The sequence below is a fragment of the Schistocerca americana genome, chromosome 6, assembly GCF_021461395.2.
Source record: "Schistocerca americana isolate TAMUIC-IGC-003095 chromosome 6, iqSchAmer2.1, whole genome shotgun sequence".
Taxonomy (NCBI): Eukaryota; Metazoa; Arthropoda; class Insecta; order Orthoptera; family Acrididae; genus Schistocerca; species Schistocerca americana.
In genome coordinates, this window is record NC_060124.1 from 141,808,583 (window position 1) to 141,821,670 (window position 13,088).

General features: G+C 37.4%; 1 protein-coding gene across 1 annotated transcript in view; it reads left to right on the forward strand.

The window, feature by feature from the left end:
- The window catches only part of LOC124620012 (collagen alpha-1(IX) chain-like), a 301,640-nt gene that overhangs the window by 176,160 nt on the left and 112,392 nt on the right, over window positions 1-13,088 (forward strand). Inside the window, exons 9-11 of the mRNA XM_047146677.1 lie at window positions 9,026-9,124; window positions 11,378-11,485; window positions 12,399-12,566. Coding sequence (XP_047002633.1) covers window positions 9,026-9,124; window positions 11,378-11,485; window positions 12,399-12,566 — 375 coding nt within the window. The remainder of the gene's footprint in view (window positions 1-9,025; window positions 9,125-11,377; window positions 11,486-12,398; window positions 12,567-13,088) is intronic.

A 13,088-nucleotide genomic window follows, 5' to 3' on the forward strand; every position in this document is an offset into this window, starting at 1 on the left:
GAATACTCCATTAGTAGTATAGTTCTTGACACAGTCACATCGATTAAATATTTGGGCGTAACATTGCAGAGTGATATGAAGTGGGACAAGCATGTAATGGCAGTTGTGGGGAAGGGGGATAGTCGTCTTCGGTTCATCGGTAGAATTTTGGGAAGATGTGGTTCATCTGTAAAGGAGACCGCTTATAAAACACTAATACGACCTATTCTTGAGTACTGCTCGAGTGTTTGGGATCCCTATCAGGTCGGATTGAGGGAGGACGTAGAAGCAATTCAGAGGTGGGCTGCTAGATTTGTTACTGGTAGGTTTGATCATCATGCGAGTGTTACGGAAATGCTTCAGGAACTCGGGTGGGAGTCTCTAGAGGAAAGGAGGCGTTCTTTTCGTGAATCGCTACTGAGGATATATAGAGAAGCAGCATTTGAGGCTGACTGCAGCACAATTTTACTGCCGCCAACTTACATTTCGCGGAAAGACCACAAAGATAAGATAAGAGAGATTAGGGCTCGTACAGAAGCATATAGGCAGTCATTTTTCCATCGTTCTGTTTGGGAGTGGAACAGGGAGAGAAGATGCTAGTTGTGGTACGAGGTACCCTCCGCCATGCACCGTATGATGGATTGCGGAGTATGTATGTAGATGTAGATTTAGATTCTCCATAACCGCTGCTGCCCTCCTGAGGCAACAGCCTGAAGACAGCTGACCATCACCAAAAGCATTTTCAGCTGTTCACAAACTGCAGCCAGCTCCTCTTGTGCACACACAAACATGCACATGGCCTATCCATCCTAGTACTACTAATATATGAATTAACTATAATACTGGAGTACTGCAGGAGTAAGTCTAACAATGAATAAGAAAATGAGAATATAGATAACCTACTATGAACATCATAGTGAACACATTATTGTAGCTGAGATAGACCTAAAATAACATCAACCACGGCAACATAATTTTATATGCAACTGTCTCTGTTCGTGATTGAGAAATTAAAAAATGTGTGATGAGAGAAAAAAAATTAATCAGATAGTTAATGGATATGAATACTTAATTGTGATGAGGAACTGGAATTCAATAGCCCCAAAAGACCAAGTAGGAGAAATAGTAGTAGAATATGGTCTGGGGGAGAAGAATGAATGGAGCTGCTCGCTGGCAGATACTGCATAGTGCACAATTTAGTCATCGGTATTATTTAGTTTAAGAATCATGAAAGGTTTTAAACATGTACAGATCTGGAGACACGGAAGGTTTCAGTTACATTACACAACGGTAAGACAGAGATTTTAAATTACAAAACATAGCCATGTATGGAAGTGAAACATGGATTATAAATAGTTTGGACAAGAAGAGAATAGAAGCTTTCGAAATGTGGTGTTACAGAAGAATGCTGAAGATTAGACGGGGAGATCACATAACTAATGAAGAGGTATTGACTAGAATTGGGGAGAAGATAAATTTATGGTACGGCTTGACTGGAAGAAGGGGTCGGTTGGTAGGACATGTTCTGAGGCATCAAGGGATCACCAATTTAGTATTGGAGGGCAGTGTGGAGGGTAAAAATCAAAGAGGGAGATGAAGCGATGAATACACTAAGCAGATTCAGAAGAATGTAGGTTGCAGTAGGTACTGGGAGATGAAGAAGCTTGCGCAGGATAGAGTAGCATGGAGAGCTGCATCAAACCAGTCTCTGGACTGAAGACCACAACAACAATGACAACAACAGTTTTCTCTAGTGAATTCTCTTTCTGTTAGTCTTAAGAATAAAGGTGCTTGTCTGCTTATGTTTACTTGAGCCACGTCTGTTCCTGTTTCTTTACAACCAACTCTGCATTTATAATGATGCCTCGCTTTTCTCCCCTAGGTCATGATCTTCATGAGTTTCATCTGCCATCTGCATTCTTCAGGGCAAAGTGGTGAAAATCAGTAAAGGCTTGTGCCACAATTTTTACTTGTTGAAATAACATTATGTTGTGAATTTATATACCACCGCTACTCACTGAAGAGACAGAAGAAGAAAAGGTTGTCCCATAAAAACTGCATTTTGTGTGTGTGTGTGTGTGTGTGTGTGTGTGTGTGTGTGTGTGTGTGTTTTCTGCTGCGAAAAATACTGTTCATTTTCTTCATGCAGAGCACTTTACATGATGTTACTGGGCTATTTAGTGATTATAATGTGGAATGAACACTGCAACCAGCCGCCTATCAATCTGTATTTTATTGCAACACTAGCACAATGTCAACTACAGTACAGGGATGATCACTGCTTTTAGTAGCTAGTCATATAGACCCAGAAATCTTTTATAAGCACACATTGTTAAAATGACCTATATTTGACTGACTGCTGTGTTCATTCCAGATTATAATCATTTCACAGTCACTGAGCACAATGATTCCTAATGGAATCCAACCTGACGCAATTGATTGTTGTGTACTGAGCACTCCCAGACAGTAGCTTTTAAGCTGTTAATTAAAAATTTTGTCTATATCTATAGTTGAGATTTTTGTTCATATTTTTCCTTTGATGTGGATTCCAATTAATATATCTTTGCTTTGTTTTGTTTATTTTGGGGATGGAATGGACACAGTAGCACATTATTTTTGCAAAGACATTTGTTTGCCCTGTTCATCAAATTTCCCACTGTTATAGCAATCAAGCACATCAGCAACAGACATTGAGTAAGTAGTTTGTTTAACTTGTAACACGACAAGGGAATTGTTTTAATAGTATGTTCTCTTATAGAAACTTCAGAAATAATATTCTTTATGTATTATAGAAACAACTGTAGGAAATTTCATACAGAATTTTGGAATGCCCTGAGTTATTGTTGTAATGTTTTATCTCTACCACTTCGACTTTAAGCTTAAAAGAGTGTGAAACTTATAGCTGAGAATATTTTGTGACACTGCAATGACTGCTAGGGTCCCCCAGGGCCCATAGGTCCCCAGGGCCCACAGGGAGCATCTGGTGTTCCAGGACGTAGAGGACCAAGAGGCGAGCCTGGGCGAACTGGAGAGCTTGTATGTGATGCTGCTGCTAATGAACTTCAGCAATATCGACTCCACTAACAGACTGTATTTTCATTTAAATGAATGTTATGCTCATTTCTAACTGATTACACTGCTTCACTTAAAATGTTGCATACACCAGTCTGAAATGTTCATTCTGGGCAATTTCCTTTGGGCAATTTCCTTATGTATCAATAACCTACACAGTTGAAGAAGAATATCCCAAGAGTCTGTAGCCATCTGAAAGGGAACAAGCCATCTTAACTACAGCAAATGGCAAATGTTGGTCTTCATCAGGCACTTTTCTTACATTTATTATTCAGGGGAACAGTGCACATGTGATCAGATAATGTGTGAGTCCCCTTCACATTAAATATTTGTATTAGAATGTAAGCACACAACTCACCTCATTGTCTAGGTAGAGGATAGTTCTTATAATTCAGTCAGAAAGTAAGTAAGGCATCTAGACTTTTTTTGCACAATAATCATTGTAGTTGCAATGTGAGACTTTGGATAACTTCACCATGGCAAGTTCATTGTGTCTAGGGTGAGTTATATAGTAATGGAAACTACTAGGATATTTTTCATATTTTTGGAAGAGTCTTCTTACAATAATTTTACTTTTTATGTACACAAGCTTTTCTTAAAAAAATGGATATTTCCATAAATGGAAAGTAGAGTGGTCATGTAAGTCAATCAAGTGTTTTTTGAGCCTATGTGAGGCTAGTGATGAGCTTTCATTGCATACCACATTGATTGAAATTGATCTACAATGAGACTGGAGTGCAGCTGAAATGGATGAGGGTGACTGTGGCAACCTATTGTTCATTTTATCTGTGAGATATAATTCAAATTGCAGTATTTCATTCATCCTGAAGATATATTTTGTGCGTCCATAGCTGGATGTGCATCAATTTGATGACCTGGACTCTCCTTGTTTGTGCTTCTTTCTATCTTTTGTTGAATTCCTGTAGTCAGTTGAATGCAGCTACCCATTAAATACTGTACACAATATTTGAGAGGCATTATCTAATAAATGTCCTCTTTAGACAGTCCCTTGGCTCTTAAAAATAACACTACTCTGCACTTTTCTGACCAGCACACCTGCCATTCTGCATTGGCAGATATTCACTAATCTGTTTTCCATCCAACATGTACTGCCACCTTCTAGAAACATATAGCTACAAAATTTAACACAGTATGCATTATTCTGGTATTTGCTACTTATTTATAAAGTTACCATCATACAGTGATACTATGACTGAATATGGTTATTTGAAGTAGAGACGTACACGATAACACAGTAGGTCTCTGTATTGACCTTCGAGAGAAAGATAAATACTTAGATGGCTTCAAGCTCTTTTAGGGAAAATATATTGTACTTTTCATCATAAATGAATTGGTAACCATTGAGAATCAAAACAATTTCAAGGGTGTATGAGTTTTACCCTACACACTTGCACATCTCTGGAATTGGGTTCCTGCCCTTGATTCATTTCTCTGGATGCCCTGTACAGCCCCTTGTATGCCACAGCATTTCTGGGATGCCCTATATATGTATGATTTGCTCACAGCTTTTTTGTGTGTATACCCCAGTACACTTGTGATAGACATAGGTTTATAATCATCATATTAATTCATGCCGTCTCATCTCATCTTCTCATAATACTGACTTGTTCCATACCAGTTTGAATATATGAAAAAATAAGAAGAGGATCAATGAAACAGTACACTACAAAACATTAAACAAATAATAATGGGTATGATGTAGGCTGTGGATATTGCATTATGACTGAGAGAAATCTGTATTAGGAATTTGGAACTAATTTTTATATTGTATTATGTTCTGTAGCTGGCTTGTTACTGTCTTTTAGATCTGAGGAAGGAGTAGTCTCAAAGTACACATATGACGTCACAAGCATGGCGTAACCAAGGCAGTGTCATAGTTAAAATGGAACTTCATGCATAAATTCAGTTTTGGAAAAGTATAGTAGAAAACAGTATCATGTATGGCAGCTGTACAATGAAGAGCCAAATTGACCAGTACACCTGCCTAATATCATGCAGGGCTCCCACAAGCATGCAGAAGTTCCACAACATAATTTGGCATGGACTCAACTGTCTGAAGTTGTGCTGGAGGGAACTGACACCATGAATCCTGCAGGGCTGTCCATAAATCCATAAGAGTGCAATGGCGTGGAGACTCTTCTGAACAGCACATTGCAAAGCATCCCAGATATGCTCAGTAATGTTCATGTCTGGGGAGTTTGGTGGCCAGTGGAATTGTTCAAACTCAGAAGAGTGTTCCTGGAGCCACTCTGTAGCAATTCTGGAAATATGGGGTCACACATTGTCCTGCTAGACTTGCCCAAGTCCTTTTGTATGCGCAATGGATGTGAATGGATGCAGGTGATCAGACAGGATGCTTATGTACGTGTCACCTGTCAAAGTCATATCTAGACTTATCAGGGATCCCAAATCCCTCCAACTGCACATGCCCCACATTATTACAGAGCCTCCATCAGCTTGAACAGTCCCCTGCTGACCTGCAGGGTCCATGGATTCATGAGATTGTCTCCATACCCGTACATGTCCATCTGCTCAATGCAATTTGAAATAAGAATCATCCAACCAGGCAACATGTTTCCAGTCATCAACAGTACAATGTCAGTGTTGACGGGCCCAGGTGAGGCGTAAAGCTTTGTCTTATGCAGTCATCAAAGGTGCACGAGTGGGCCTTTGGCTCTGAAAGCCCATTTCAATGATGTTTCATTGAATGGTTCACATGCTGACACTTGTTGATGGCCCAGCGTTGAAATCTGCAGCAATTTGCAGAAGGTTTGCACTTCTGTTATGTTGAACGATTCTGTTCAGTCATCGTTGGTCTCTTTCTTGCAGGATCTTTTTCCAGCCGCAGCAATATTTGAGATTTGATGTTTTACCGGATTCATGATATTCACGGTACATTCTTGAAATGGTCGTATGGGATGACCCTCACTTCATCGCTACCTCGGAGATGCTGTGCATTGGCTGTAACACCACATTCAAACTCACTTAAATTTGATAACCTGCCATTGTAGCAGCAGCAATCAATCTAACAACTGTACCAACACTTGTCACTTTATATAGTCACTGCTGACTGCAGCAGCATATTCTGCCTGTTTACATATCTCCGTATTTGAATATGCAATGACTATACCAGTTTCTTTGACAATTCAATGTATTTATGAATAAGATACAAAAAGTCTCACTTTTTATGCACGACATCATTGGTATGTCTTTAGGAGAGAATGATATTTCCAGTGTGTTTTGACCAAAGGGTATAATAAACAATATTGAAAAGCCATTGTTGGTGGACTGTATGATTCATGAAGACGGGGAGCCCACCCATAGTCCTCAGAATGCAGTAGGTTTACAGTCTGGTGCATAGAAACTATTTTGTATGTGTTAGTTATGAAAAGATTATAGCCCCAAGTGTACAATCATTAGAAATGAGCAGGACATATTAACAGATTGACATTTTCTGTTACAGAAACGTTTAGATACTTCCTAGAAAACATCCTGTATGTAGACAGAGAATTAACAAAGTACTTTGAATTGTATCAGTAAATTAACACCTATTTAGCTTGCAGGTACTGGAGGTTGGCAGTAAACAGTAAATGTGCAACCTATTTCATACCAGATTGAAATCCTTTACTTTGTAGAATTTCAGTGCATGGTACTTTTTAACTTACATGTACATCATAGCAAACCATTTTAACTTACAATATTAAGCTGGTAATTGTAATATTTAGTCTAGTGGCAGCTCATTCACAACATACTTATTTTCAGGTGAATTTATTACAAAAATATTATGTGAAATAGGACCAAAAAAATAAAATAGTAATTATTTTGCTTTTAACAGAGTGTTTGAAAGAGATATAATAACGTAGAGACTTCAGTGCAGGAAATATCAACAGAAGGCAAGTAAATGAATTAGGCACTTTGTAGCAAGCTATCAGACCTGTTTCAAGCAGAATATTATGTCCATACACAAATAATACTTGTATTTAAGGAACTAATATCGTGGCAGCTACAACTGGAGCAGTTGTTACTTCGGATCAAGGTAGATGTAGGGTTAATATCTTGTCAGCAACAGGAAGGAAATTGGTCATGCTCTTCTCAAAGAAATAACACTAACATTTGCCTCAGCAATTTAAGAAAACTATAGAAAATCTAACTTTGGTGTGCCAGGCAGGAATTTGAACCATTGTCCTCCCAGATGTGAGGCAACCATCTTACCCACTGTTGTTATTTTGTCCAACAAATAATAAAATATGGGTGATGATTATTTCACAAAAAATATTGAAATAGCACATAAGATTTACCTAGAGACCAGCCTCTTATTTCACCACTGGGTTGAAGACACATTTTTCCTTATTTCAAGTGTTACACAAGTCTCATTCTATGTTGATGTGGTAGTAGTTTTCAACAGTTGAGTTAGAAGCAATCCATGAAAGTGTGTGTTCATATATCTTAAATCAGTGACATTACTTACTTTTTCTCTATTTGCATATACCATGTGACTGAAATTATACACATATGAAACAAAAAGTTGAGTCATACTGGTCATTATTTACATAGCCAGAAAGATATCTTCTGGAACAACAGGTGGTTGTTACCTATATTTGTACAGAATTTGCAAGTCAGATGTGTTACCTGTTTCACACACAGGGGAAATGTCTTATCACAGAATATGTCAGTCTGATTCTTTCAGTTTACAAAATGAGACAAATGTCCATACCATTAAAAACTGAGAAGTAACAAAAAGCATAACTGAGCATATAATTTTCATTTTGCCTCAAACCAACTAATTACAGTGGACAGTACCTTGTAGAACAGGAGGCAGAAGTGATTTTATGGTGCTAGGTACCTATCACATCCATTGCATTTAAAATGACTCACCATGGTGGTAGTATAGGAAAAGTCAAACATAACAGATAATGAAACTTCATGGCAGATTAAAACTGTGTGCCGGACCGAGACTCGAACTCGGGACCTTTGCCTTTCGTGGGCGAGTGCTCTTGCCCACGAAAGGCAAAGGTCTCGAGTTCGAGTCTCGGTCCAGCACACAATTTTAATCTACCAGGAAGTTTCATATCAGCGCACACTCCGCTCTAAAGTGAAAATTTCATTCTATAAAAGATAATCTTGATTAGGATTCACAAAAAATCCGTAGTGGCTTACCATTCTTGTAATGAAGATTAAAATTGCATTTACATTTGAAGAAATCAGATCTCAGTAACCACATTGAGTAATATGGTTCAATTGTTCAGAGAAGCAATCAAGTACATAACCATCATCACTATCTTCAAGGAAAGATGAGTTACTTCAACTTAATATACTTTCAGAAATGACAACCAGTCATATTGAGCTGTGCTAAATTAAGAGAATAATAATTGTGGCAGATACGTGCAAACAGTCACTGAAGAAATACAGCTGTTTATACTGCACTCTGCTAGTTAACTGTTTCTAATAAAAATCTGCTATGTTATGAATGGTAGTGAACATAACAAAAAGAAAGGGAAGTGATAATGTTTGGAGAATTGTATATCTATAACATTTTTCATATTAGGTTACCTGACAGCTGTGGCAACTTAAACAGGTTCCATATTTAAGGCACCATTGCTTCCACCCTTATTTGTACCCTATGCTTAATTGCTTCAGTAATGTAGGTCTTCATTGCCAGAAGGTTTGTCTGATAAGATTTGTCAGCATTTTGTGATCTATGGATTCTTTTTTATAAACTTTTAATTGATGAGTTAATTTCTTTGAAACAAAAATTTAAAAATTCAAGGAATGTTTGAAACACCTGTTGTATTTATTTTGTGAGTATGCTGCCATTTTTGTGATTTCTTTTCAGCCTCATTTATTGTTAACACAGAAGTCATTGAAAATCTCAAGGTAAAGGGTTTCACTCAGTTTTGGTATTGGTATTTGTAGTTGTGATCTGCATGACTGACAGAGGGCCTTGTAATTGTAGGGTTTGCCAGGACCTATTGGACCACTGGGGCCGATTGGTGAGCCAGGGCTTCCAGGTTTACCGGGCACCAATGGAGAACCGGGACCTCCCGGCAGCCCTGTAGGTTCGAAACACCCACTAACTGACTGGTAACTCTACCCTGCCCTGTCACACATCATAACACACTTTGAAGGAACTGTGTATCTCTGTTTGTATTAAAATAATTACTTTCATTCTGTCCATCTGGAAAGTAACAGTTGTGTTAAAATAGTTACAATCCAAATATATTAAATCAAATAGTATCTTATACTTCTGAGCATGCAATTATATATTACATGTTACACAGTTATACATAGTTTAATACCTTCCAAGCTATTATAGTCCCTTCCACCTACCTCAATAAATTTTAATAATAAGCATTAAAAAGACATAAATAGTATGAACTGTGTAACAGCACTCTTCACTAATCTACTTTCCTCAAAAATTTATTTACTCATAGAATAGAATATATTCATAAAATATGACTGATCATGCTTCTGGTTGAGCTCATCCCCTTATTAATGTATGATCCAATGGACCCACAGCATTGAAAATATCTCGTAGAGACCTTATGTAGTGAAATCCAAATTGCTGCTATAAAAACACTAAACTCCTAGAGCAGCAATCTGGATTTCATTTCATAATTATCCACTTGGTTCAAAACTAGAGGACTCCAATTAATCCTGCAAATTTGCAGATGGTAAACTATTCTCACAAACAGAACCTGCAGTCTTCACTACTTACACCACCAACAAGCAGAAATTGAAGATAGTTGCAGAACTCAAGTCACAGTTGTCATTTGTGCTGACATGAGCTAGATCTTGGAGATGGCTTCTCTGCCCCTCAGCAGCAACGAATAGAGCTGCCTCCACATCTCACATGAAACTCCAGTGGACATGCTGAGTGGACACTGGTTCTCTTTCAAGCTCTTGATGATATTTGCTGTGTAACCTGTCGAACATTGGAGTTCCTTATAACTAACAAACCAATGTACTTATTAAATAATCATGTTGAATAACAGAATAACACTTCTCATGTACGTCTTCAGTAGAAGTAGATGGACTTTTTTAAAAGTAAATAAATATCATAACAGCTTTTGAAAATACCATTTTAAATATGATGATTCTTATGTACGTAATTTAAAAAATGTATTACCATTTAGACAGTTCTGTGTAGAATGAAGTATACCCACTTACAAAAATAAAAAAATAATGGCACTGCATGAAGTAGTTACTGAAAAAGTGTGAAACCTGGGTCACTACCATGGGCTAATCACAAAAGGACTGCATTAAAAAGTCAAATTTCAATATAGTGGTTCTTAAAATTTAGTTATGTAATGCTGAAAGTAAATTATGGCTGTCTATGCTTTCTTGTTAATGGTGCTCCATTAAGAACCTTATGCTGTACACTGGAAGAACATATCCATGCACAAATTTTCCTTTTGATTATACCATGACAACATTTATTTCATCACCTAATACTATTTCGATTTGCTAGTGGCCTTGTTATTTAGTCACACTGGAAATTCCAATAAACATGTTGCCTTTCACTGCAATAGAATTGACCTAAGTCTACAGACTAACAATAAAACACCATGACCATTTCATTATTGATACAGACTTATTTTTCTGGTTAAGTTTCATGTGTCCAGGTAATGGGTAGTAAAAGCCTACAATAACAGATGATGAGGATGCTAATAATTGCACTATCAAGCACCTTAACTGACAAACAACAACAACAAATGACAAGATAATCTTGTTTTTGCATGTTACATGCTTGAGTCTTACTCATAAATGCCATCACAATCTCACTGCTCCTAAACTTCTTTCATACTGTGGGTAGAGTGGCAGAAATTGTCTACCTACATCTGGGAACTCAACAACTGAGCCTCATTTAAATTGATTTTAACATTCAAATCATTTAAAATGTGTATTTGAGGTGTACTGTATGCTTTCAACCTGATTGCCACACTTATTTTTATATTAAGTATTCCCCTAAGGTTTATGTCCTTTGCTCTGGGTGAGAAGAACTTTTTTTATCTGTTCTGTATCCACAACATTTTTCCCTGGTCGTATCTGAGTAAAAAATACTGAAGGATATTATTTAGATGTTAATTTACAAAAATTATACAGCCTCTGAGTTATACATTACTAATCATAATTGTCATTAAAAAATTTTTTTAACTCTTGGTAATTGTTCTGGAGGTTTACAAGCATTTTTCTTCAGTGTAAAATTTGATTAAAATGTAAAAATGTTTGATAAGTGCTTATGCTTTCATTATGTACAAGATTCTTGTAGAAAGTCTTGGAACATGTCTGTTGATGAACACCGCAGGGTCCTCCAGGAAGTCCAGGTCCCAGAGGACCAAGAGGAGATACAGGTTCACGGGGACTTCCTGGTCCTGTAGGGCCTCCAGGCCGTCCTGGTGGCAAGGGAGAACCGGTAAGCACCCTTTTTGAATTTTATTAATCTGTTTTGAGTTTCACATAAACTAAGAAGCATTATTTGTCCTATTTGCACAGAATTTCAGACAGAAATTTTCCATCTGGACTAAACAGTTATAATAATAATAATAAAAAAATTTCCACTTCTGTCACCATGTATTTATCGCTATGTGCAGATGCAAATGTTGTCACTTTCATTACTGCATGAGGCCCTGGAGCTAAGGCCTACAACTGATACGTGTCTGAGAGATGAAGGTACTAATAACTGCACTATCAAGTACACTCCCTTCCTGGCCCACAAGCTGTCTTTGCATACTACATTGCATGTGTGCAACAGCAGTGTCAGCAAATGATGACAATGACAACACTGAATGACACACAATTTGTAAGAAAAAAAATAAAAGTAGTGAACGGTAGCAACAAGTGGAAAAGAAAAACAAATTTTTAGTATTTGTATATGAGAGAATGGACGTTTGTTAACAATGCACTGTCAATACATCAGTGAGAGTCTAGCCACTATTGCGAACATGTATGTTTAGACCTCTGTGTGAATGTCTGTTTTTCTACTGGAAAAAGAGACTTGAAAGCTAGTGTTAGTTGTTAAGAGGTTGCCTTTTCCTTATTTTACTTATTTTTCCATCCAGGAATTTCCATTATCATTATTCTGTATGTACAAATATATGTAAATATATCTACATATATGTAAATATTTTTCTTTGGAAAATACTATTGTAATCAAGTAAATATTAAGTTACCAATAACAGATAAATGCAGCTGTATATACAACATATAGCAACCATAAGTGTCACTATACAATTATGAAGTCATACTTCATAAAGAAACATTTTGAAAGTTACATTGTTCTTGCTTGTTTTGCATTAATTGCCAACTTCATTTTACTATCCTCAAAGGGTAGCCCAGGCATCCCTGGTGCAAAAGGAGAGCCTGGCTCCGATGGAACACCAGGTACTCCAGGTCTGAGGGGATTACCTGGGCCACAGGGTCCACCTGGAAATGTGTCAGCTGCTGGAGAGGGTGTGCCTGGCCCAGCAGGTCCACCAGGAGTTCCAGGACCTCAGGTATGGTCTATCTTTTTTTACCTGTTCCTCATTTTTTAGCTACATGTTGTATAGGACATTGCCTGTGTCTTGTTCTTTCATTCAAGTTCAATGGAGAGAAAATTGATTGTAGATTTAGAACAACAGGTGCTATAGTATGATGACATTAATTTAGACTGATACTGAGAAGACAAAATTCAGTGTTTTCCATTTAAAGAATAATGACTACCACATAAAAATCAAATGTGAATCAATAGTAATGTTAAAAAGGTTCTTCAGATTTATGTGCACTGAGCAATGAATATTTATTACAAAATGCTGTGTATTGACAAGGGGTTAGGGAGTTTGCAATGCCAGTAGACTGTAGCAAAATTCAGGAAGACCAGCAGAGGATAAATTATTGGGGCTGTGAATGGCAGCTGTCAATCTCTCTCAAAAACAAGTCTCCACTTTTATACGTTACTTTCACGTGAGCAGCAAGATCAGCTTGTCAGAGACTGTGTAAATTTCCTTCCAGGAATTGCTGTGCAACATGGGGAAATA